Source organism: Dromaius novaehollandiae, chromosome 18 (genome assembly GCF_036370855.1).
Source record: "Dromaius novaehollandiae isolate bDroNov1 chromosome 18, bDroNov1.hap1, whole genome shotgun sequence".
NCBI lineage: Eukaryota > Metazoa > Chordata > Aves > Casuariiformes > Dromaiidae > Dromaius > Dromaius novaehollandiae.
In genome coordinates this window covers 9,191,722-9,218,074 of record NC_088115.1, presented here as the reverse complement: position 1 = coordinate 9,218,074, position 26,353 = coordinate 9,191,722, and the positions used below count along the sequence as shown (strand labels likewise).

The 26,353-nt window shown below is 43.3% G+C and overlaps 2 protein-coding genes across 4 annotated transcripts in view; both read right to left on the bottom strand.

Annotated features, from left to right (window-relative positions):
• JPT1 (Jupiter microtubule associated homolog 1) overlaps window positions 1-19,027 on the bottom strand; it is a 34,739-nt gene extending 15,712 nt beyond the window's left edge. The window contains exons 1-5 of one of the 3 annotated variants that reach the window (XM_026098925.2): window positions 18,810-19,023; window positions 15,294-15,436; window positions 14,564-14,661; window positions 12,479-12,506; window positions 7,052-8,011 (exon numbers count right to left, since the gene is read on the bottom strand). In XM_026098925.2, the coding sequence (XP_025954710.1) occupies window positions 7,863-8,011; window positions 12,479-12,506; window positions 14,564-14,661; window positions 15,294-15,436; window positions 18,810-18,865 (474 nt within the window). In that variant the 5' untranslated portion in view covers window positions 18,866-19,023 and the 3' untranslated portion in view covers window positions 7,052-7,862. Of the gene's footprint in view, window positions 1-7,051; window positions 11,283-12,478; window positions 12,507-14,563; window positions 14,662-15,293; window positions 15,437-18,809 lie in introns of those variants that run through there. The other 2 variants (XM_064522611.1, XR_010392151.1) reach the window with 2 other exon arrangements.
• Window positions 237-6,080, bottom strand: NT5C (5', 3'-nucleotidase, cytosolic). The gene is made up of 5 exons (XM_064522610.1): window positions 5,787-6,080; window positions 1,767-1,867; window positions 1,622-1,682; window positions 690-804; window positions 237-605 (listed from the first exon to the last, which is right to left on the bottom strand). The coding sequence occupies exons 1-5, from the start codon at window positions 5,958-5,960 to the stop codon at window positions 463-465; spliced, it is 594 nt and encodes a 197-aa protein (XP_064378680.1). The 5' UTR covers window positions 5,961-6,080; the 3' UTR covers window positions 237-462.
• Window positions 19,028-26,353: the final 7,326 nt, after the last annotated feature.

Genomic DNA, 26,353 nt, shown 5'->3' with positions numbered 1-26,353 from the left:
AATAGCCAAGATGACTAAATACATAAAATTTTAAACGTTTGGCTGTTGACCACAGAGCATTCTGGTAGACGTGCACACTCTGTCTACTCAAGTTTCATAGCCTTACTTTTTTTTTTCTCCTTTCTGCCCTCCCCCTACACTCCCAGTCAGCTCAAGATGTGGGAGTGAGCTTAAAAAAAAATTGTCTTTTATAGTTTCTATTCATCTATACCAATCAAACACCAGTAACAACTCTACAGAGATGAACTAATTTAATACAGAGCAACTTTCCAGAAACCTGGAGAGGAGTCAACCCTGCAGTCTTACAACAAGTGTGGGTCATTTCTCATAGTCTAACTGATCCCCAGGAGTGCCTCTGCCCAGGTCAGAGTGCTTTCTGCTTCCTGGGAATGGATTTCCCTGCCAGTTTATGACCTGGGTATTCCCCTGGCAAAGGGAAGAGAACAGCACCCCATTTTTGCATTACTTTCTGCGTTTGCTTTCCACGATTGCCCTCCAGTCATCAGCCCATGACAGCAGCCGCCTGCAAGGTGGCTTCAGCTGGATGTGTTTGTTGTGGCAGCAGGTAAACAGGATGTGCTCCCAGCTTGGGTTCAGCTCGGCACCTGAGGAGAGCAAGAGAGGAAAGCTGGAGTTAGCTGGCTTCTTCCTCCCCAACTAACAGAAAGCGATGCAAAAGCTTTTCAAACCTCTGATGGTGTCCTTGTCGTCAAACAGCAAGTCAGCAGATACAATGGTCTTATCCCGGGTTAGAATAATCCGCTCCACAAACTCAGGACCCAAATGTTTTTCTACCCATTTATACTGTGGAGGCAAGAAATAAGATAGAAAATTTCACCAGACCACTTCCATATCGCCCGTTGCAAAAGCCGTAGCACAGCAATTTTCTCCCCTGCAAACCTAAGTCTGTGTCTACGCCTCCCTGCCCTGCAGTCTGGCTAAGGCCCAGGACACTGATTTGACCTGTGCTTTTAATGGTCTTCTGTCAGCACTGCATCTGCCGTACCTAACCGCCGTCCAGTCTGAGAGCTGCAGCGGCAGCTTGCCAAGAGCACACGCATTGTGCTCATCTATTTAGAAGTCATTCAAGTGCTTAATGTCCCCTCCTTTTTTCTTGCACCAGCGGAAGGCAAGAATAATTCCAATGGCAGCCTCCTCTTACTCGGTATTGGCATCTATCACGATAGCGTTCATCTTGCTCTCCAGATTTAGGGAGAGTAAGGTTTTCCAAACTGAGGATTCTGCAATGTGAAATTCCCTGGGAATTTCCCATTGCCTTCGGGACACGCTGAAAGTTAAGCTTACCTTACCTGACCATGTTGCAACCGTTCTTTTACTATCACCTGATGACACAGGCAGCTGGAGGAGAAGTGTTACACTCCAGCTCCAGTACCGCACGGCTTGGATGCCTTGCAACGGGGCTGGCATCACGGGGCGCTCCAGAATTCCAAGTCCCACACTTTCACATGGTGTTTGAGCAGCTGCCACCCAGGCAGATCCAGCCTGGCAGTCTTAGCAGGCTACTACTATCTTTATAAATGAATAATTTTGCCTTGGGTGGTATGAAATAGCAAGGCCTTGCAAAAGCAGCATTAAACGAGTAAAATAAATTCTCTCCCACCTTTTCCAGGATGCAGTGCTCATATTTCCGGAGAGGACTTGTGCAAATAAAGACTTCAGTGCTGAAAAGAAACAGCTCTCATTAGCAGTCAGGGGAAAGTGCATGAGATAACAGAAAAGGGCTGCATAATGCAAAGTGTCCTTACTCCTGCATAAGCATCATCTCCTGCATAGCTTCAATGGCTCCTGGAATTGGATCCAAGCCTAGAAAGAAGCCAGGTGACTCATATATACTGGCTACCTTAGCCTGCAAGAGACATAAGGAGAATTAACCATGCACATGCTTTTATTGGAGCGCTATGCACAACAGTTGTCCAGTTACCCAGTGAGTATAACAGCCTTCAAATGCCAACATTTTAGACAGACAGACAGAGATGATGCTTGGTATCAATAGTTGATTATAATATTTCTCACCTTTAGGTTTCTGGGATAAATCCAGCTAAGGCACATGATAATGAGAAATTATTATCTGATGGACTGTTCAGAGTGGGGAGGCAGGTCTGATCCCGATCCTGGCTATGTATCTACAAGCAGTCCACAAGCAGCATCACAAATGCAGCCTCATTTCATAGTTCAACTTGCTGATGTCTATGGGTTCCTCTCTACTAACTCTCATGAAAATCCTAGGAACAAATAAGTTTGAAGCTTCTGCTTCTGTCACATTTGACTGAAATTTGCTTATGGTTCAGGAATTTATCAGTGATGAGTGGATAGACACAGGCACTGATACTTATAACCCTATTTTTCTTCAGGACAAAAAGCACAATAAGCTAACCATGCTAATTATCCTCAGCAGAAGGTCCAGGACAGTACATTCACACATTTGGGGTTAATCCTTTTAATCCAAAAAGGCTCAGCAAGAGGGAAGGAAGAGGATGGAAGAGTTAGGGAAGTTAAGTTGCTTTGCTGCTCTCCATGATTTTCAAATACTAAAATAAAAGTTATTAAGGCAGAAGATCTCGACTTCAGCGTCAAAAGCTGCTCGTCTGTGGTAATGTGTCAGTACAAAGTCTACTTTGAAAGAGTTTAACATCATGGCAGGAAACGTGAAGGCAGATGCCTCTGCTTCCCCCAAGAACCTTTGTCTTCGTGAACTGAACTATGTCCCACCGTGAGCCTGAGCGGGGCTGGGTTCGGCTGCGATATCGGTGGGTGAGGCCAGAGCAGCAGGCATCCCACCTACCACTCCCATCATTTGACCCAGAGCACCCAGCAGACTTGGTGGTGCAGTTAAAGGGACTACAGCTTTGTCCCTTTTCTCCCTCTACACCTGCCCTCGACATAAACCCACCTCTGATGCATGCATGTGGGATGCAACATAAATCTGAGAAGTCACTAATGATGAACAAGTAGGAAAGGAGGGTATTTCTAAAGCTATAATCATTTAAGTGAGCATAAGTAGAAGGGAAACAAGATTACTGGAGAAGCAATGTTTTTCTAGGCTAAAGTGACCAAAAATGGAGCAATGAGACAAACAAAAGGAATTTAATATTATACAATACAGAAGCACCTTTGATCTCTAAAATGAAACACAGTATTTCCAGGCAATTTCTGTGCTTCTAGACAGGACTGTGCTTCTAGTCCTCATTCTTTTAATGTACCAAAAAGACATTCTTGCACCTTTTATTATTAGGAAGTTCACTGGTTTGAATCCAACTCTGTTTAGTTAATTTAAAAAATTGCTAACCAGTGACTGTTCAGCGGCCTGTGTTAAATCACCGCATTTCAGTGCAGGTCATAGCAGACAGCTCTTTTTACCACACAATCCATCACGACAACGCACCCTCAGCAGCAGCAGCCGTCCCAGCAGCATTAAGGACTCCCAGGACTAAGTTTCAGTCTCAGACAGAAAGGTTAAGCTTCCAACATCTCTTCTATCCTAAGACATGTGAATCTTACCTTTCCTGGGGTCATACAGTGAACTTCAGAGATGTCGAGCTAGCATTTTTCCACAAGTGTTAAAGATTTATGTTCCCATGCCACCAAACAGTTTGGAAAACTTAGTTCTTGGTAAGCACTCTTCAAAGGCAGGCTGGTGGCCTTTGCTTAGAAATTGTACAAGACTGCATTTATAGTCCAGCTGATGATCTCCTTGCTCTATATCACCAGTGGAACATGAACATAAAAAACATTTCAATTAAGCAGCAATGAGAAGCACTCAGCATTAAATGAGTGGGGCCCAGTCACTCAGCTATCAAAAGCCACAGATACTCATAAATCATCAGACAGAAATTTGAAAGCATTGCCTGATTCCCCCTGCAGATCAACAGAGGTTAAGGAGGCTAGGTGAAGGCACAGCAATCAGATCTGTCCAGACCTCCGTTTCCAAGCAAAGCCTCACTGATCTCAGCCACAACTCCCTGGAGCTCTTTCTGAGGAGATTCAATTACAGAATCAGGGCTTATGTCTGAAAGCTCTTTTATCCTAGAGAAAGACAGCAGAAACTGGCAACTTTCCACCACGTTACACTAAAGTCTGGCTTTGCTGGAAAAAGAAATTTGATTTGACAGTCACAAAACCAGAAGCCATTTCTCCAAAAGAAGTGTATAGAAAAAGGAAGTAAAAATTTTCTTCCTCAATCTCATCCCACCCTGCCCTGCTTGCTCTGCTCTCTTACCTCAGTCATACCTGGCAGGAACCATCTGCTAATTCTCCATGGCCTAGCCAAGCCGTTATCCTGATGCTGAGGTTGCCTCAGAAAAAGCCAGCTGTAGAAATACGAGGGCTGCCAGATCAAACCAGCCCTGTAGTTCATTTTGCCTAATTTTCTGACTTCAGAGAAAGCTGCAAGAAAACTTACTGGAACATCTGCCCAGGAGAAATTCCCTTATAACTTCCATCGGTGAGATAACTTAAATGTGAAGCTGGAGAACCTGCATCCTTACCTAGGTTTTCCTGTTTTCAATACATACAATAATTCTAGCAATTCTTGCCACTGCTAGAGATGTTGAGTCCTTTTTTGTAACTGACTGGGCCCAGATATTACATTATCAATACTTGTTAGGTAAGGCAAGAATCCCTATCAACAAAACTCCTAGACACACAGGCGATCAGACAGGCAAGTACAGTGGAGAAAGTCTTAAATACAGCCCTTTAAATAAAATGTCTAAGGATTTACAATGTGAAATTAGTAATCATCAACTTATGTTCATAAATAGAAAAAAAAAAGGGAAAGCAAGTAATAGTTAAAGTTTCAAGAGGCAACTGCCAAGCACTAACAAGTATAATTATTAAGTTTTAATAAGTGACACCGTTGCAGAAGTCCGTTCCTAGCTATGGAACAGGAGAGAAATAGATGTGAATAGTCACTTCTTAGCAATAACAGAATTATAGGCTCAGTCCAGTATCTTAAAATTAGCAATGAACTTCTCAGGAAAGTATATGACAGAGTCTGGATCAGCATCCATTCGGTTTTCTAACAGACTGTTGATTGTCTTGTGGTAACAGGAAGGACGTGTGAAGCCTAGATTGCCGCTATTTCTAAACTTGCCTGCTGTCCATTCAGTCATTATCGAACATTATGGCGGTTAAAAACCAGCAACAGTTTGCGCAGATGTGGGGTACACCGCAAGCCTGTTATAACATTGTTCCAGTTCACTTCCCTACAGCGCACTTTGCTTCTCAGTGCAGAGAGAATGACATAGATAATATCAGCTGTGTAAAACCCATATATAATATCGGTAGTTCTTGCCCTGCTCGGGAGACATTAACATTGCAGAGTGCTCAGAGCTCTAGGTGAGTTATTACTACTGTTGCATAGCAAGAGCAGCTCACGAGCAGGTAATGAACAAGCTAAACACTGTTCTGCGGACAGTTTTATCCGGTTATTTCTACGAGAGAACCACTCATTCCCACACACACACGTCTCTCTGCAAAGGGCTGGCAGAAGTCACTAATTATTGCTATACAAATTAAGACGGTTAGCGTGAAGCAACTCGTTGTAGCGTGCCTAAAATAAAGTAAGTCGCCCTTGATTTGCATTAGCACGACCAGAAGAGGAAGAGATTCCCCTCGCACACCCCCAGGGAGCCATCCCTCCATTTTCCAGCTGTGCTGCAATCCCCTCCTGCCCGTGCCCCCCCCGCGCACTCTCCCTTTCGCTGCGCCACGCACGTGGCGAGCGGCAGCACAGCGCCGCCCTGACCCCCCCCCCCCGCCGCGCTCACCCCCAGGTCCTGCCGCAGGCAGCGGTACTGCTCCCGCAGCGAGAAGCCCCTGCGCTCCGCCAGCTCCACGCGGGGCTCCCCGGGGAAGCGCGAGAGGAAGCCCCGCAGCACCGCGCCCTCGAAGTCGGCCAGGACGCCGTCCATGTCCACCAGCACGCGCAGGGGGCCGCCCATGCCGCGGGCCGGGCCGAGCCGAGCCGAGCCGAGCCGAGGCGCCTGCCGCAGCCCGCGCCGCTCTCAGCCACCGGCGGGGGAGGGCGGGCCGCAGCCGCCTGAATATGCATTAGAGCGGGCCCGACGCAGGCAGGGGGCGCGCCCGGGAGCCACCCCCTCCCCAGCATCCCCGCGGAACGCAGCACCGGCGCTGCACCCGTAACGGGGCTTATCCCTCGGCGAGCAAATGCCTTTATCCTTCCCAGGCATCTTTGTAAGGAATCTTAGCTGTGGCCGCGATGCGACTTGGAGCTCCAGTCGAGACAACGGCTCATGGAAAGATAGCTTAGCTCATCCAAAGTCTCAGTAACTGCAAAGGAGCATTACCAAGTTCCACTGGTTGTGGGACGTGCAAACGAAATACAGTTTTACTACTTTCCTCCTAGGCCAGAAAACAGGCAGGCATTATTTACATGCACCCAGGAGCCACAGAGCATTTAGTATCGGCTGTAAGGAAGAACAGCCCCAGCTGTATAAGAGGAGGGGCACACTACAGGAAAGCCAGTGTTATAGGTTAAGCACCTAGGGCTAGGGTTTCTCAAACTTATTTGGAAAGCCAGAGTATTTTTAGGTACTGTTCTTCTTGGGGGGGGGGGGGGGGGGGGTGAAGACAGCACAATGTCTCTGGCAGACACACAAGTTCTGTACATATCCAAGTGCTTTGCTTTGACATGCAGCAGATCCCCCTCTAGCATATAGGCTTGGTCTCCATTCCACTGCCCTCTTCTGTTAGGGTCTAATCTATTTTCGTGAGAAGAAACTTCTATTTCCTCCTTTTTCTTGAGGGGAAAAAAATGTTGAGTAAAGCACTTTTTTTTTAATTCATGTTCTATGCATCTCTGTTCTAGAAGATAAAAATGAAGAGGTAAGTCAGACACTTTCTGCTTCGAAGGAAGACAGCATGTGATGGTGACCTCAAGTCAGGCATAAGAACTCCCACTTTTTGCTACATTCCACCCTATAGTAGGCTAAGGCAGGTAGGCTGAGACAAAGACAAGTGAGAACACAGCTAAACCAAATCCATGAAATAAAACCCACACAGGAAACACTGCTTCAAAATTTCTATATTATTTACTTTTAAGCAACAGTCCAGCTTTGTGAAATTACAACACACATTTTAAAGGATGAGATTTTCACCTCATGGTCAAGCACCAGCATGATCATGCACAGCATTGAGTCAGTTGTAAAAAAAATGCCCTGTAATTTTTATTCATTTATCTGATCCACTCCACCTTTACTGAATAAAGTCTGTTGTATACCCAAATCCCCTCCTAGCATTAGGACAGGCGGCTCTGGTCACAGCCCTCTATTTGGCACGTACCCTGCTTCATAATAGTCCAATATCAAGATATTTCTTGTTAAAGGCAGCATGGTGTACACTAATCACTTTATGCTTTATATGGCACAGCAGGGCTCAAGGCATTTACCACATAAAGTCAATGAAGTCTTTTGGATCACCACTTCTCCCACGTGGAGGAAGGGACTGCTCTTGCTGATTGTTTGCTGGCCTGTTTAACCAGGATTCTAGACCCTTGTAAAGCTAAGGGGTTCTAAAAATCTCAGTACAAAAACCCTCTAAGCACACTTAGAACCAATCTACTCTCCTTTGAAATACATTACTATACCTCATAAAGCTTTCCCTCAAGTCTACCACTAGAAAACACTCATGTCACTTCCAGTAGATCTGGGGGAACACAGGACAGAAGTGGAAAAAACCTTGATCTTAAAAAAAGATGGAGTACATAAAGTGCTTCTTTTTAATGAAAGAAATTCGAGATGTACAGTCAGGCTCAAGTTGTGCAGTTCACAAGCATGGGGGAAAAGAAACAGACACGAGTTCAAAACAGTCAGGAAGGGAAAGGTTTAACCGAGGACTAGGCTGGACTTGCCACCGGGTGGATTTCTCCTGGATGGTGCAGGTGCTGGTGCTACTGGGCTAGGAACAGGTGCAGCAGGCAGGGATTTTTCTTCATTCTGACCTGGGGCAGCTTCTACATCAGCCTCAGTGTTTTCTAGAAGAAAAGAAGCTTTTAAGGTGTTTGATGTGGATGATGAAAGCCAGAGGTTTCTCTGGCTTAGACAGAAGATCAACTCCTTTAAATTGTTCTCCAGGCTTACAGACACATTCAAAGTGCTGTTGTAATCTGCTGGTATTACAGATTTCCAGCTGTCTGAAGTATTTTTCAGATGGACTGTCATGCCTTACAGTCGGGTTTCAGGCATTCAAGAGTCTCATTCACTCAGCTACTATTAGGAGACACCAGCAAATTATTTTTGTCAAACAGCTACCATTAAGTCTTGTTGTACATGTTATGAGTCAGCATATGACCACCCTAACAATTTTTACTCAAGTCTAAACAAGTGCTGGAAACCAAGTCACAGAAGCTTCAGTACTTGTAAAGCAAGAGCCCAAATTCAAACTACTTTCCCAATTTAATATGTGGAGTCTAAAGGGAAGAGTATCTGACACACATTTCTGAGGCTTCAGATGGAATATGGACTAGGAAATATTCATATTAACATGCATGGGTAGGCTCAAATATTGCATTTCTTGATAAGCACATGACAGTTTCATCTATTTTAAATACTTCTAAAAGACCACAAGTGAAGACAAGACACAGAAGGAATGCTTCACAGGAAGCACTTTAGATACTGGAGCAAATTACTAATGTATCTGCTTCATTGACAAACAGATAATTAATTAGTGAGCACAGTGAGTACATCAGCACATTTTTTTTAAGAGATCATCTCAATCAGTTATGAGCCAAAGGCCTAAATCAGTACTACGTTTCCTCCTGATAATTGGGGATGGGGGGGGGGGGGGAAGAGAGAGGATCTTTTTGCTAGTTGAGGAAAGCTCCCTCCTGCCTACCTTTTATGGATTTTTCTATCCCTTTTCGTACCTGCTGATGCTGTCTACCTCCAGTCTCCTGTGACCGCAAGTTTCAGAAATTTACTACCAGCTCTGTGAAGAAGTACTTCATCTATTTTTAACAGATCTCTTAGTTTCACAAAGTGATCACTAGTTCTTGTTTTGGAGGATTTGGGAAACAGTTCCACATTCACCTTCACCACAACCTTCATGATTCTGTAAATCATGACCATATTTCCCACCGCCTCCATCCCCCAGCTCTCTCTTCAAACCGAAGAGGCCCAGCCATTTTAGTCTCTCCTCCTAAGGCAACTGCTTTACCCTCCTCATCATTTCCATTACCTTCCTCTGCCTGTTCTTTACCTCCACTACAGCTTTCTGGTCTTTCCATTTCAAGGACTGCATGCACAACTCAAGATGTGGGCTCATTATTATTTATAGAGGCAAAATTATGCCTTATATTCAGTTCTTTTCCTGATGATATCCAACATTGTACTGGCTGCATCCAAAGGCTGAGCCAATGACTTCAGGAGAAGGAGAGCCTTCAGAAATAAGACTCAGGAAAGACCTTTGAGTTAACTGTTACACAAGGCTGAACACAAAACTGGTGTGATTTAATTTTTTTTTTCCTAGAGGAATTGCTTTGCATTTATCTACACCACAGATTATCCTGCCACCTTTTTGCCTGCCTACCTTTAGTAAAATCCTTCTGTCAGTGAGATTCTGTCACCATCAGCACATTTGGCTACTCAAAGAGCTTAGTATCACCAACAAAATTGGAGATTTCACTGTTCATTACCTTTTCCAGGTCACAGATGAAGACACTGAATAAAACTAGTCCCAGCACCATTCCCCCAGCTCATTTTTCCAACCTGAGAGGCAATCACTAATCCTATTTTTGTCAGCTTCCTATCCACAGGACCACCTTTCTTCCAATCTCATAGCAACTCAGTTTCTTTAATAACCTTTGATGGAGAATCAGAAACTCTGAAAATCCACACACATTACGTCCGCTGAATCCTCTGTATCCATATGTTCAAAAAAACTCATAGCACTCCAGCACCTTATTATAGTTTCCATGCAGTCAGAGATAATCTACAATATAGACGCTTTACTGGAATCATTAACCCAAAGGAACATCAAACAAGAGAGTTAATACAAGTTTTAAGGTCTGTAAGCTTAAAGCTTCTGTTACTCACTGCCTGCTTACTCAGCAAACAGAGAACTGTGGCCAAGCCCACTATTCACAGCGCTGAATGCTCTATTGTCTTATGTTTTAAGCAGACAGTTTATGGGAACTATGAAGTACTCATGGTGATGATTTGTCCACTGAATGCCAGACATCACTTTCTTGTCTGTATCGTGTAAACGCAGTCACTGGTAACAGTTCATCAAGTGCTGTCTAGTTCTCCTTAGCTAGTCACATTCATTACGTACACAGCACTCACTAAATCACTAAAGAAACAAGAATTACTATCACAGGAGACTCATTAAGTAGTTTCTATTGAATTTTAGAGACTCATTTAGCCAGTTAATATACACATTAGTACTTCCACTTAATCAAGTTATGGCAGTTTGCTAACCTAATAACTAAAATGATAAAAGCAATTGAATCAGATCAAAAGTTAAATTTCTTTCCTCATCAGAAAGAATATAATCTCTGAATCAATTTGCTAGTGACTATACAGCAAACAATTGGAAATCTTGATGCACAGCTTCCAAACAGGAAGCAAGAACACTTCTGCAAAAGGAACAGGTTTTCTTGCCCTAGACAGATATGATTAATAAATACACATCACCCACTTCACACTTTGGAGTTTTATAGTCAGCTACACTTAGAAAACTGTTGCCAAATTGAGAAGAACAATTTTTAGCTATGGAGACTAATCATGCTGTGAACTAGCTGTAGATTAAGAGATTAGTCAAGCTGTAAACAAACAGCTTTTATTTGAAGGTGTATTCAGTCCTTTTTATGAAAAATAGCAAAACCCAGGAGACAGCTATATAACATCAAGTACAAGAATCACAAGTGCAACAAGTGGAATATTCACCAGCTCATGTCTGCCATTTCACACAGCAGGAATATCAAGTGGTGGAATGACACAGCCAGCTCAACAAGACTCTGTGCTCCATTAAGCAAAGATACAAGCTATCAAAAGGAACAATAAATTTACCGGGTCATCAAGATTCTCAGAGATCTGTCACAAACACCACCTCAAGGAACTATTAGCTTTTTATTCCTTCCTGTGTATCATCAGTGGAAGTACAGAAGTCAAATATTTGCCTGCCATTTTCATTTCAATCATCTTCAAAAATGTGATTTTCAGTCATGGCCACAGAAGCACACAACTCCAGTTAACCTCCCAGCATACATTTACTTCCTACTTGACAAGAACTTCCTCCACTGTCACCTACCAGAAACAAAACAAAGGCCAATGAATACTACACCTGTGAAAATTAGAACTTCTTCTAGGAGTCAGAAGTATTTTGTACTCAAAGTGTCAGTCAATAGCTATTGTTAAACCAGGCAGCCCAGTTTCCATTTCCTCCAATCCCATCTCTTCTTGCCACACCACTGCTTGCAGGCTGTCATCTGACCCCATGATGAGCTGTTTTGAACATGTACCAAGAGCAGAGCCCTTAGATCAGTTTATTTCTACTGTCAAACCACATCCTCCTACTTGAGGCACAGACTCTAAAAGCCCACATTACAGTGCTAATTAAGGTCAGACAGACACAGCTTGCTAAAGAAGCAAGACTTATTTTGGCCACAGATACCACTTAGAAGCAGTTAAAAAGCATTCTGGAAAAATTCACGCTCTCCCAGCAGAAGTCCTTTCAGGATACGGAACTGCTAATAGCTTCAGTCATCTGCCACAACTCATAGGTGTTGAAAGTAACACTGAAGAGTACTGCGTCAACAAACACATTCCTTGCATCAGGAAGTAAGCTATTCTTATGTGAATCTTACAAAGGAGAGATTTCCAGCCTCGGAGCTAGAAAAAAGCCTTCAAAGTAATATGCATGCTGCTAAGAGGAAGTTCCTCTGTTTCAGAAATCATGCACATGCACTTACTTGGCTAAAATAAGCATTTAAAAAAAAAAAAAAAGTGTCAGGAACTTAAAAGCTCATTAATGCAGACATTTTCAGATGCAGCAGGTGTTCTTGACTATTTCCCTACCATAAGACAGCAGCAAAGAGGTAACTTGATATACTAAAAGCTATGAAGTTGACTATTTTATTGCATTACAAGCTACTACAATATCAGTGATCTTTCAGTCACTGAAGTCTTTGCAAGATGGTATCCACCTTGCCTTCTAGTACTTAAAAAAAAGTCTCGACACCAACTGCTGCTGGCAAAAAAAGTGAACAGGAGTGTTCTCGTTTTTAACCTAATGACCGACAGAGGCGTTCTGCCATTTCATTCCATGTCCACATTCTAGCACTTCCACTGAAGTAGACAGGTCACTTTATTGATTTGAAGGATTCAAGGGACAGCCCCAAGTCATCTCCCTCTTATTACGTGATCATTTCTATTATCCTAGATCCTCTTTCAAAAAAGCGTAACTGCAAAAGGCTTTTAGACAGTCCAAAGAAGTTACTCACCAGAAGTTTCAACACCACCATCTCCTCCCTAGAAGAGAGAGAGAAACATTTATCTTAAACTTCATTATGTAGTTTCCCCTCCACTGAGAGAGTACTCAGTACTCCAGTCTATGACAAAGCAAGCAATGGTGACATAGCCAGAGCTGGTCAGACACACCGCTCTGTCTAGCAGAGCTTTCTGAACAACAGACCAGATGAAACAGTTATAGAACAGACTCTTTGGTCAGGTATCAGAGTGGCACGGTGGATTCTGCGCACATATTTCTGCAAACTAACATTATGGGTTTGGCAGCACTAATTCTTACAGAGTGACTAATTTAATTTCATCAAACATTATTTACCTACAGTAAAGCAGGGAGAAAAAAAAAATATGTTCAAGTTTAATCAGAAAGGTACTACTACTTAAGTAATCCCAGCACGAGATTACCCATATTTGATTTGCTTCTTATTCCCACACTGTGAAGGATGTGGGTGGGCAAGGGCACTTTATCATATTTAGCATTTTTCATTAGGCAGCACTGACCAGTAACCAAAAGGTTGTAACGACCAGTTAACAAAAAAGTTATACTATAAGCTACTGATGGTTGCAAATATTTCAGTTTCCTTTCCTTTCTTCTAAGCAACTCTTTCCAGCACCAAACATTTATCTGTAAGTAAGGCCAAGAACATTTGCCCTATCCAGGATATTTTAATTCATTTGTGAAATAAGTCAGTCTTCAGCAATATGACTGATAAAATTTCCTTCACTACATAAGCAGCAAAACATTTTTCACCTAAATCTGTTCAAATACAGACTGCTACCTGACACACAGACACAAAGTCCACCAGGAGCACCCAAGGCTCCTCATTGACATGGAGGTTTTATCAACTTTCAAAGGTTTAAACATTGTTAACTGTATTATGGAACTGCAGTAGTCAGAAATCTCATGTGAACATATTCCCTTAAATCTCAGGCTGGACTATAGTACCTTAGTTCCAGCTTCTGCTGTTCATAGCTGTAACTACCGTGCAATAAAATTAAGGTATTCTGCATTACAAGAATCATGTTTGCAAAGCTGAGAACCGCAGGCCACAGAGTACTTAATACAATTAAGTAGATAGTAGAATTAGACTAAACAGTTTATTATTATGTGGTAGCAGCTATAAATTTAATCTCACTGCTATGTTTACTAAATTGAAACAAGACATTTCATGCAACAAAAAAAAAACAACTTTGTGGCTCAAAGAGCCCATTACTACCAAAATGGGTTAAAGTAATGACTGGTGCTAATTTTCGAAACAAAACTCATTATTTATAATCCATGAGGCAAAAGGCACTGCCACAAGATTTGACAGTAATAATTTACGTTCCCAGTTCTTTTCAGAAAAGCTAAAGCTTGACAGCTTTAAGGCACCAGAATTTCACTTTTATCTCCAGAATTTGTTTATGCAAGTGCAGCCTGCTTTAGGTTCCCTTAGGTTCCCTTTATGTTTTCTCATGTTCAGAAGGATTACTACTCTTCATTCGTTTTTTTTCCCCACAAAAATCTCATCATACATCAAGCATAACCCATGCTAATAGTACTAATCATGCTCCATATTGGCACCAAGTAAATAGCTTACATAATAATACCATCAGATGTGTTAATTACTAAGGGTAGTGGCAGAATTAAAACAAGCATTCATGCTACTGAGGTAAAGACTTGTTGGGATGTGAAACCAATAGTCTTTTGCAAATTAACACATCCACATATAGTTAATTGTAGGTAATTACTGTTTGCAAAAAAAAAACCCAACAAAAAACAAAGATAGACACGCACATATGACTAAAGCTGGATTTCACGCCACTTCATTATTGTCCCATCAGTAAGAAGAGTCAAAAAAAAAAAAAAGAAAAAGAAAAAAGAAATCTGATATTTCACCTACATGCTATGGGACCATCACATGGAAAAGGGAACCTTCAGGAAAAGAACAGATTTGAGAGTAAAGCACAATAAAGCTTCATATGTTACAACGTGCTTCCAACTGTGCAAACTAGTGATTAAGCAATCGCATATAGAGAGGAAAGTGACACATCCTCAGCCTTTTCATAGTTAATGTACTGACCTTCGGATCTACAAAGTCTCCGCAGTTTGCATCAGTTGAGTTTCTTCTTTGTGGCCCAGATGACTCACAGTCTTCTCTGACTTCACCCGGCTTAGCCCCTATAAGCAGAGAGGGATTCTAATCAGGTTGCAAGATAAACTTACCGGGAAAACAGGTCATAAATAGCCAAGGTCTCATTTCTGTTGCATTCAAGCCTTACTGCACTAAGATCCTGTTCTGGACCTTTAAATAATGAGTCATAAATTACTGTTTTACAATAGCATCTCATCTAGTGGAGGGTATCACTTAGACAGATGGAAGGTAGGGTCCCAAGGCCACACTGGAAGTGCTCAGCAGAAATGGAAGCTGACTCCCATCTGCAAGTACAGCACACAGCTATACTTCCTCTGATTAATCAAGACCAATCAGCATTACTCCACATGCTAGGAGACAAGTTCACCTTACTTTAACCTGATAACCTTGGAGTAATTGCATCTAAAATACAACTCCTTTCACTATTTATTTGCAACATCTATGTCCAAGACTTGGACTAAAAAAAATAACCACTCTAGAAGTAATTTGAAACAAAAAGAAGAAAAATCCCTTGCAAGTAGACATCATTTATAGCACTAAACTTCCAAGTAGGAACCAAACTCAGGTACCCATACTCAGCCTCCAGCAGCTTCAGGCCAATACCCAAAATGAATTAATGCATGTCAGCAGATATGGAAATGAAGTATTACATCCTCACCCGATGATTTAGCCCAAGAAGGTGGGTTTTCTTCAGGAGGTCCAAAGATGCTGGATGCCATTTTGTTCCTTCGCACAGGTTGTTCTTTTGGCTCATCAAAACCCAATGAAAAGTTGGACCCACCACCAGGAGGGCGCAGTACTCTAGAGAAAGACTCCGATTTACAACTTTGTATTTCAAGGGTTATACCATTGCCATTAATAAGTAGCATATAAACAACATATAAAACAAGGTTAAAAAGCAGAGAGAACATTGTTGGCTCTTGTAACAGATAGACTACAGCCATTTGGGCTAAATTCTGCCCAAATAGAAACAATGTGAGATTACCGTATTATGCACTGGCTTTTAACAAACAACACCAGTTATGTCATGTCTTCAGTGCATAATTTGAACTATAAAAGTAAAATGCTTGCCAACATTCAACCCAAACACTGTATTACCACTACTCTTCATGCTCTTTGATGATACTTATCAGAAATAAAATAGTCTCATGCTCTACTTGTACCTTTCCTTCACTCAGTGTCAACAAGAATTGCTACTAATCTTCAGATTCTGACCAAAAAAAAAAAGTATATGTGGGCATGTCAGAATCCAGCTTCCCAACTACGAACAGCCTTTTTTAAGAAAAAAAAAAAAAAGAGAGAAAATTGTATGAAAGCTAATGTTAATCTTCAAATTGGCAGCACAGTGAAGACTGAAGTTTGACTTATGAGCCAAAATACTGGTTGCACCACTGATGTCTGGGCTCCAGCCTCTGTCTAAATCTGTTTCATCTGAAAAACCCTTAAGTCTGCAGCATGTTACTGGACTGAATTTGAAAAGTGCAATTAAACAGCTTTAAGCTGTTTTAGAGCTCATAAGGAGAGGCATATGTACAAAGCTCCAGAAATAAAACATAAATCTAGCAGTGATCTTCTATTAGATAGCTACAAACGTCTATCTCATACTTAACGAGCTACATTATGGTTTATTCTTCAACTTACAGAAATCAACTAAGACAATACCAAAACAAGTTCTTGAAAAGTAAATTCCTTCAAACCTTGTTTTCTTAAGCACGAGATCTTTTTAAGGCTGACACGTTAGCTGGTGAAGCCAGAGAATAGCCAGGAGAATAATAATTCATAGGACTGTATGAACACTATCACAGCTCTCAGAGAGATATGAGCATACCAACAGAATCATGCATCCAAGGCATGCAGTGCTTTCAAATAAGTCCAAAACAAGCTAGGGAAGGGGTAAATTTCCTCACCTTTCAAAAAAAAAAAAAACAAACAAACCAAAAACAATAAAAGGTTACAACTCCACAGTAGAAAATTGTAGCTCATTTAGACCTCAAACCCACTACTTCAACTCAAAGAACAAGTCTGATTTTACAGTTTTATCACCATTGGTAATGGTATTCAGGTTTTTTGAGGCTTTGTGCCCACTGCATTTGAGAGGAGAAAAAAAAAAAACCACACAAAAACCCAAAATCTTAAAGAAAAACACTTTTCTAGCCTGCCAAACTCAAAAAATACAGCAGCAAGCAAAACCCACAGGGTTGTTTTACATGGGTGTTCAGTGTTATTTAACTATCAAAATACTTTTTCTTACAAAATTCCTCTCCAAAGATCTAATTTGTAATGCTCAGAATCTAGTGGGAGGATCCCAGTAGTCTGCATAACACATTTAAAAAATCCTAGAGCATTTTTGCTGACTTGCTTCTCCTCCTTTCTGAAATAAGGGATGTGGTACAATGGGGTTGAATTACTCCATTACATTTTTCCCCAGAAGAAGTGTCCTTCTACAGAAGGCTGATATTCTTAGTCACATCTGTTGCATTTACTAGTCTGAAGAGCAGTGTGCTCAAAAGAGGGCTTGCTCACACAATTTACATCATTTTTATTTTACCAGAGCAGTGAAACCAGTACTTTGACATCCCAATGGTTTCCACAGATAGTCTCAATGAAATTAAGAGAAAAGGCAACTGAAGAAAAAAAAAAAAAAAAATCAGTCACATACTGTTAAATACAAATAATCGTTCTTGCTAAGCCCAGCTAAAGGCTGACAGATTTTATTAGGGACCTCTCCCTAGCTTGGGCTGTTGTAATGTGCTTCCATCGAAGTAACAGTTAGCACTTCAAGCAAAGAAGTGCTCTTAAAATTGCACCTGTGCACCTGATACCTAGCGATATGTACTGAAAACCCATCCACAGCTCCATCCAGGAAGCATCCCTGTTGCAAAGATTAAATAATAATAAAAAGCTAAAAGCAAACAGGAAGCATCTGCTTTGTCAGGACAAAAATCTCCCTGAAAAAAGAGACAGGAGGGCTTGAGGTGGAGCATAAGCCCCTCCAGGCCAGCTATTCCTACCGCAATGCTCACTAGAACTGTGAGTGACAGAAGAAACACGGTGCATCTCTTCCAGACGCACTTGTCAAGTTGTCTTTGTTTCTAGAGAGCCGGCGGCTTCCTCCAGCGCAGCGCCCTTGTGCCCTCGCACCTGCCCCCGCCCCGCAGCGCTCCCGCAGCTCTCGCCAGCTCCTCCATCCCACCCCCCCCAAAAAAAAGACCCGGCTCCCCCGAGTCCCCCCGCCGCGAGGCTGCGGAGCCCGGGCGCCGCGAGGCCCCCCGCCCCGAGCATGCTCCCTCGCGCCGCCGGTAATCCCCTTAAAGCAGCAGTACACAAGGAGCTTAACAAAACGGACACCGCGGACCGCGGCGGAGCGGCCGCCCGCCAAGTCACGGCCACGCGCGGCCAATGGTCTTTGGGCCGAGCCCCGACGCGGCGGCCCCGCAGGCGGATCCGCTGCCTCTCGTTAAAGTTAGCAGGTAGCGAGGCCACCGAGGAGAGACAATGGAGCCCGCTCCAGCCCCACCCAGTATGCGAAAGCCTCGGGGACCGCTCCGCCGAGCCGAGGGGTAAACTCCCACCAGCCGGACACGGGAGAAGGGGGTGGGCAGGGGGGAGAGCACGGCGATGGGGGCGCAGGGGCCCCCCGGGTGCGATCTGGCTGCGTGGCTGCGCAGCGAGGGAGGGAGGGAGTCGCCTCCCTTCTTTGTTAGGAAGAGGCAGAGACGCGCACACAAACCCCAGCAACCCGGGGTGGGTCCAGCGAGCTCCCACCCCCGCAGCCCGCCACCCGCCCCCCCCAGCAGCTGCGGCAGGACACGGCCTGTCCGTCGTCCCCCCCCCCGCCCCTCCCCCGGCCGCGCAGCTGACTCTCGCCGAGCCCAAAGGCAGCCCGCTGCCCCCGGGTGGGTGCGGCCCGCCGCCGCCTCCTGCCAGCCCGCCCCGCGCGGCCGGCGAACGGCGAGCAAGGCGCCCCAAACCCCGGCCGGAGCCTCGAGCCCGCCGGCCTCCCCCAGCACCGCCCCGCGCCCGCGGCTCCCTCCGCCACGCCAAGGGTCGCTCTGGGCAGCCCCCTCCGCGCCCCTGGGGCCTGAGGCCAAGGGCAGTGACAGCCCCGCCGCGAGCGCCCCCGGCCCCGCCGCCCTAACGGTCCCAACGGCCACCGAGCGCCGCCCCGCCGGACCTGGAGCTGTTCCTGCCACTGGGGTCCATGCCCGAGAAGGTGGTCGTGGTGGTCATGGCGGCAGGGATGGAGGAGACGGAGGGAGGGGAAAGGGCTCCGTTAAAGGCCGGCGGGGAGTGACGGTCCCGGGACCAGAGCACCTTCCCCCTTCTCGCCCTGCCTCTGCTGCTGCCGGTGACAACTGCAGCCGCCGCCCGCACCGGCCACGCCTTTTATACCCATCTTAGGGCCCGCCCCCTCGTGAGCAAATCATTGGACGGTTCAAACCAGATCCCGGATACCTATTGGTCCGAGGCCCGCCACTCTGCTCTTTGGCCCGCCTCACACTCTATTCCTTTCCGCCTTGCCCGATCCGTGAAGCCTCGTTGGTGAAGAAATACGTCTGCTCGGTCGTGATTGGCTGCGCCGGGGCGCCGGCGCCCTTTGTTGTTGATTGGCGAGAGGAGCTGTCACTCACCTAGGGCGAGGTCCGATTGGCTTAGCCGCACATGAGGCGAGACAAAAGTGCCGGTGGCGTTTCCCTTGTGAGGGTCCCTCAGGGAGGGGAGGTGTGACAAGGAGGACGGGCAGCTGCCATTCCCCCCCCCCCGCCTTCCTGGGCAGCCCCCCGGGCCACACCGTGCCACTCCTCACCCCAACGCCATCCCCTGCCACACCCCCCGGCCCTGACACCCATGAGGGCAACACCTCAGGAACCACACGGCACCCAGCCAGGGCACCCTCCCATGAGCCACCACCCCGCACCTCAAAGCTATGGCCACGCCAGGAGGTGACCGGCCGGCCCGGGCACAGACGTTGCCTCAGAGCATGGATAAAACCTTTACAAGGCGGCAGGTGTCCGCACCAGGCCGCCACGGGAGTAGGCTGTGATGTGGCGAAGCCCCAGTGCCCCAGTCCTGGGTTGGCACACGCTGGCCCTGTCTCCTGCCCCAGAGCCACCTCAAAGCAGTGGCGTTGCCCAACGCTGCAGGAACAGCGGTCTGCAAAAACACGCTGTGTTGTTACAAGAGGGACCGTGTGAAATGCTGTCACCTCAAAGCAGAACACTGTGGTGCAATAAGATAACCTGCAATATCAAACAACAACCTCGCTGCTTCATCAGTAGGTTGATCCCTACAGTGCCTTTTCATGGGGAGTCAGGTCACAGGCAACATCGGTCTTAATAACAGGTATTAACAGCTAGAGGTAATAACAGTTATTGGACAGTGGAGCACTGGATTATTCCAAAACAAAAAAAATACATGGCAGGTGGAGTCCCATATCACCCCAGCAAAACCTCTCCTCTGCATCTTAAAGGCATGAGGTGGAATGCTTGTTTGCTATGGATCCGTCCACTAAGTATTAGCACAAAACTAACATATTACATAGGCCAACCATCAACATTTGGTAATTTATCTGCATCAAATCTACATTTGACTTGGTAACTGAGGAGCATCCTGAACTCCTAACAACTTTCGCAGACACACAGATGCTTCCCTACCTCCACAACTTCTACCGCAAAGCTAAGGAGTCAGGACCTCCCACTGAAGGTGTTATTCTAATTAGTACCTGCATAAAGTGGTGAGAGGAGGAAGGGAAAGAATGCCATTTGGGCCATCCTAGCCACCCCTCCCAATTTGCATCAATAACACCAAAACACTTCTCTCCAGAAAATAGTTCATTTTGTGCTTGGAAAGTTATTTATGTCCTTGAACAACCTCAACTGAGGTAAAGTGTCTGAATTATCACCAGCCCTAATATTAACATGGCTCAGGAAAGATTTTAATTGCTAACACTACACAAACACAGGACCTATAAAAACTACCTTGTGTTTTTTTAAAAAAAAAAAGAAAAAAGAAAAACACACACACAACAACCACTATTTAGATCCCCAGGGAATTCTTTGTCACATCAAATCTTTTTAAAGGTAGATTAAAGGGAAGTTTTAAGCAACATGACACTGCTGTTTTAATTCTATCATCCCTTGGGCTTGGGCATTAAGAAGTCAAATGATACCTACTTGCATACAGGTAAGCATCTACTCTCTCGGGAACTTTCAAGAATATTTTCTCATCTAAATGCTTTTTAATCAAATCCACAGCATTTGACTGAAGTTTGAACACTGTTCTACCCCTGAGACATACGGAGCCATTTTTTTTTTCCAAGATGAAGAAAAACTCACTCCTTCTTACAAAGCTAGTTTTAAAATGCAGCTTTATAGCTCTAAAGCCTTAGCATTTCCTAGGGACCACATCTGATCTCTGAGGTACTGAGACAGTCCTGACTGCAGGATAATCTTTAAACAAAAGCTCCTTTGCCAATTATTTACCCATAACAAGATCAAGGGGTTTGTGAAGATCGCTACAGAAACTAGGTTTGTGATCCTTCCCAGGATGATGACAGTTGACCAGAACAGCTCTTAGCAGCTGTCTGAAAACCTCAGACACCAAACAATTCCACCTGTTGTTGAAACTCGCCCTGCAATGAATGCAAAAAGCATCTGTAAGTCTGAACAACAGTCCAGGAAATATATATCAGGGTTAGGCAAGGAAAGATACCATTGGCATGAGAAAAGCCTCAGCTTGATGATCCTCCCATGACCAAGGGTTTCTTCTTCAAGCCATCAGTCTCTCTGCTATTTATGGTTCAGTCAAAGGGCGTTCTTTCTTTATCCCAAGTGCATAGTACAAAAGAGGTTTTGACTCAGTCTTGTCTCCTCTGATAAGTTCTTCCCTTAAGTCACTCACAGTTGAAGGCAGAAAGCAAGTCTAAGCTATTAGCCTCTGTTACGGCTGGATTCTGAGCTGCCAAAGACTTTATCATCTCAAGTGAAGTGTAGTTTAAGTTCAGTGGAAGACTGGTATACTACAGGCTCAGCAGTCTGTCCTACCAAACTGATGCTGTATTTTGCAGGAGTTGCAGCAGTTTGCTTTCGTACCTCTGTAATGAACTTATCTAAAGATGTAGAAAGTAAGCTATAGCTGTGGGAAAGATGCATGAATCACAGTATTAAGACTTTTCTCAAAGCTGCACAGACATAGTTGTTCGCAGCATAAAAAGCAGAATGGCCAAGTCTTGCTGCTGTTCTGGTCTGGGCTTCCAGCATTGCCAAGTCTGCCAGAGTATTCCAACGCATTGTTACTTTAGTGATAAAACGAAGGTATCACTAGAAGGGGAAGTCAATATCTCAACACAGTCCTCAAGGAGCTCCTTTCATCCTACTTTTGTTTTTTCCAAGTTTGGTTGAACTATGAAGTTTTCTTAAGCAAATGATGCTCCAAGAGCATTTCAGGGCAACAGATCTGCTTTACTGAGATCTGTGGCTTAGATTCTCTGTTTCAGCATCCAGTCTACTTCAAACAGCTCAAAATCCTTCACAAACGGTGCCCTGTGCCCCAACAACCCCCTGGAGATTACTTCTTTACTAAGGAGCAATAATCTATTTCATACCTTACTACTTTGGGCTCCTACACAACCCTCCTCCTTCCCCAGGGCTCCAGTCACCCTTATACCAGGATTAATCCCTTGTCAAAACCCACAACTCTTCCCTTAGTCACAATTCCCACTGCAACTCTCAGCCAACTAATACACTTGTGCTGTGTCCCTGCAGCATTCCACTAACCTTCATTATTTCTAGGATCTCTCCTGATAGTGAGCCACTTCTTTTGTAGCATCACCAGTCATCTCTCCTACTCACATGATCTTCCTCATTCATTTGATCCCTTCTGCATAAACTGAGACTCTTCAGGGGTAGGGGAAAACTCTTCCTCTCAAAGGGTCTCAAACCATTTCATAAGCATCAGCTAGACCTTCCAGCACCCCCGTGTTAGAGTGAAAGCATGAACCCCATGCTACTAGTGAAGAAACCAGGACTCAGAAGTATCTTGGTTCAGACCAACTAAAAGACAAAAACAGGGATCAAACCCCAGTCTTCCATCCTCTGCTCATCCTCACATTTCTACATCCTAACCACTAGGGAGAAGTGCTGTACCACCAATCCATTCTGACACTAAGTACAAAAGCAAGATAAACTAGAGGATTAAATTATTCACTGATCAGAACAGACTCAGTTTGGCAACTAGTTAACAGCTGGAGCAAACAAATCTCAGTAACACATACACTGAAATGTATGAGATCACAATGGCAATACGATTAAAAATAATGCAAGTTATTTAAATGCTTTTAAATTATTTCGTTTCATTACTCCAGAACACCCTATCACACCAGCTGATACAAATATGCTGAGAAGAGGTGACAATTTATTGTTCACTTTCAATTTAATAGATGAACATCAAGGAAGCACCTACTTTTTCATTTTCAGCTTTGAAAACAAATTGCTATTCCTTAGAAATTTAATTGTTTCCAACTGGATGAAGCACAGAAAGTATTATTTCTTTGAGCCAGTCACATTATACCTTTTCATTAATGTTGCAGTAATGGGCACAATAGAACCAGTATGCAGACATAATGGGAGTACTTACATTACATTGTCTGACTCGGAAGTAGTGAAGTGAAGGTGTTAGAAAGGAATATTCTTGTAAGAAAACAATCTGGTTTGACCAAAACCTTGCAGAGATGTTGCGTATGTTTTGATATTGTACTTATCTCGTAGCAGCAGTTATTTTGTACTACTTCAGCAATTTTTCTTTTGTCAAGAATATCTCCATATGCCAGTACAAGAATCTCTCTCATGTTACCACTTGGAGTATCTCCTTACACTTTTACTAGATTAGCATATTCCATTTCAGAACATTCTGTCAAGCACGGTATGGTACTTAGTACTTCTAGAACCACCTCTGAATCAGCATCTCAAACCATTTAATACTCATCCTCACAACAGCCCTTTTGAATGCATATTATCCCCATCTGATTTTCAGGTGTTAATTGAGGAGGGGTTCCACTGGCACCAGCTGTTCTTTCAATTTGTCATTGTTCTCCCTGTACATGAATGAAAATGTCTTACTTTAAGTATCTGTCTCTGAAAATGTTGGTTACATCTTTTTAAATAACAGGAAAACATAGATAAGTTTGAGCCCATTTCACAACTGAAACTGCAAGCGTTTGAGGAGCTAAAGCATACGCTAAAGGCAAGGTCCCATCAGCCACAAGAATCTGCTAGAGCATTGTATCATGTCCTATTCCAGTTTCTTCATTTAAAAATTACGAGAAGAATAAAAGCTTTGGGCATAAGTTACATGACAATCACTTTAGAATACGTTAGTTGAAATTTGTGGGTAATAAATCGATTTGCCCAGGCTCTGGAAGATTCCAGCTGTTTAATAAGCATGAAGGACTTGTCGACGAGCACAACAAGAACTCATTGGCTCGTTCTTTATCCTCTCACATGTGGATTCTAGTAGTCCATTAGGCTACTAGTGTAAACACGGGAACCGTTAGAAATTAGAACAGGCCAAACAACTAAATGAGCGCCAAAATACATTTGATACAAACTAACAATTTATAACCCTATACTTCATACCACTTCTGAATCATCACTAGCAATAGTTTTCATAGCCAAGTAACATGAAAATTACTTAGGTCCCAGCAAACAGGAGTCAACAGGTAAATTCTCTAAGCAACGTAGTACTGGCAAGCTACAAAGAAAATTGTGTCATAAGGAGAATATATGCAAAGCTACAGAAGAAAAAATTCTAAAAACTGTTTTGAAAAGAAAAACAAGTTAGTATTTCTACATGGCCGTGTGAACAGATATGTTATTCATCAGAATACGTTTGCTAGACTAATGGGAACTAAATGTTTGAGGCTCTTGAATGAAGTCAATTAAGTTCTTTGAAACGGTTTCTTGATTTTATCTAATCAAGAAACCATCTATTGGAAAAGGCCACTTTTATCAGTTTTTGGTTGCAGTAGCCATCTTACATAAACATCATTCAGTACTGTTAGAGGAACTATTTCAAGGATATCAGGAGCAAGCTCAGCTGAATAGCAAAAAATGTCAGAAAAGGAGAAATTTAGGTTAACTGCTCAATATCCCTTCTTTTTTTGGTTTAATAGCCTGTTGCTAAATGCTAAAGAAAATTTCAGCTTATGATGAATTAAGGAATATTTTCAAAGCTGCTGCATCAATTTATTCGTTCAGAAACCTTATGTTCCCCCCCCACCCATTCCCCGGGAATTTTGGTAAGCGAGTCAAAATTCATGCTAGATGGTCTAATTTTGTTTGCAGGACATTGTATTACAAGAATCCTGCACATAAGTTCATGACAGATGAAGCACCACTGTACTACTTCATAAAATGAAGACATTGTTTTTGAAAGCATGCTGTTCAATACCTGGCATTTTTACTTATATTGCTTCAGGAAAGAGAAAATAGTAGGCAAGATACAACAGGGAGTTTTGAGCTCCACAGTCTGAACTTGGGCCGAATAAAGCTATATTTAAGATGACCTCACCCTTTCTTCAGAAACTAAAGCAAGTCCAAACATCTTTTTTTTTTTTTTTTGGCTGAATAAAGACAACTTTCTCCTGGGAGAAGTCTTGGCATGATATCAAGTTGAAAGAATTCTATAAATTGTTACCAGAAATCTAGCCAGGTTGAAAGCCAGAGATTCTAAAGCCAGAGAGGAATGTGCTCCATATCTAACCTACGAAATTAGGAAGGAACTAAGGTGTTGAAATATATACCTTTTTTAAAAGAAAAATTTTCCTTGCCTTTGTGGTTCTGGATACGAAAACATTGGTTCACTAGAAGCAATTCCAACCTTGCAACACAGCACGGAAGTCTAGAAGATGTATACCAGAATAAGAAATAATCTGCTTAGCAGTGGCATTCCCTAAAATTATGTATATATAAAAAAAACACACACACAAACAGCATACAACAAATTACATCCTTCAGCTGCACAGTCAAAATCAAGTGCAAAACCACATCTTCTAATATCTACATTAGATGCAATTAACATGATATCAAGTGTGTTATCAAAGTTGTGACAGAAGTCAAACAGACTAATGCCCATCATCTAAATGCAAAGACACATCATTGTGCACAAAGTGAAAGCATTTCCAGATCTAGCAGGCAAAGGCCTAGCATATAATAATCACCTCTTGAATTAACTATTGCAAAAACTACCACCAAAAAGGGAGCTCTGCTAACTGGTTAATATCTAAAAGAGCATTAACTTACTGCAACTACCACAAAACCTTAGAACATTCCTAGGAAATCAGAGAATGGTTTGGGGCTGTTGGGTAGACAGCTGTATAATCTTTCATGAACATCATGGATTTTAGTGCAACCCCTAAACTTCCCCATGAGACAACTCAAAAACAACAGCCTTGTGGAAAAGACTCATGAAAAACATCATTGTCATCAGCTCCCTTCAGTACTTCTAGGGAGGCAGCCTCTTCCCCTTTCATTCAGGAACCGCACAATGGTAAAGCAGAGTTTGGTATCTTCATCACCATAGTTGAATACAGCCAAAAAGAGAACTCCATTTTTTATTTTTGCTTTACACTTTCAAGCATCTCTCATTTGATAGCATGGAAAATTGAATGCTTAGCAAAATGATTTGTTCTTTATAACTTAATGTTTACATCAAAAAGCATTC

Bases quoted from the DNA above. Each gene is read 5' to 3' on its own strand.
- NT5C (XM_064522610.1), bottom strand. From the start codon at position 5,960: ATGGGCGGCCCCCTGCGCGTGCTGGTGGACATGGACGGCGTCCTGGCC. The intron at 805-1,621 runs GTGGGAGAGAAT...TTGCCTCCACAG, and splicing joins AGCACTGCATCCTGGAAAAG to TATAAATGGGTAGAAAAACA. The intron at 606-689 runs GTTTGAAAAGCT...TGCTCTCCTCAG, and splicing joins CGACAAGGACACCATCAGAG to GTGCCGAGCTGAACCCAAGC.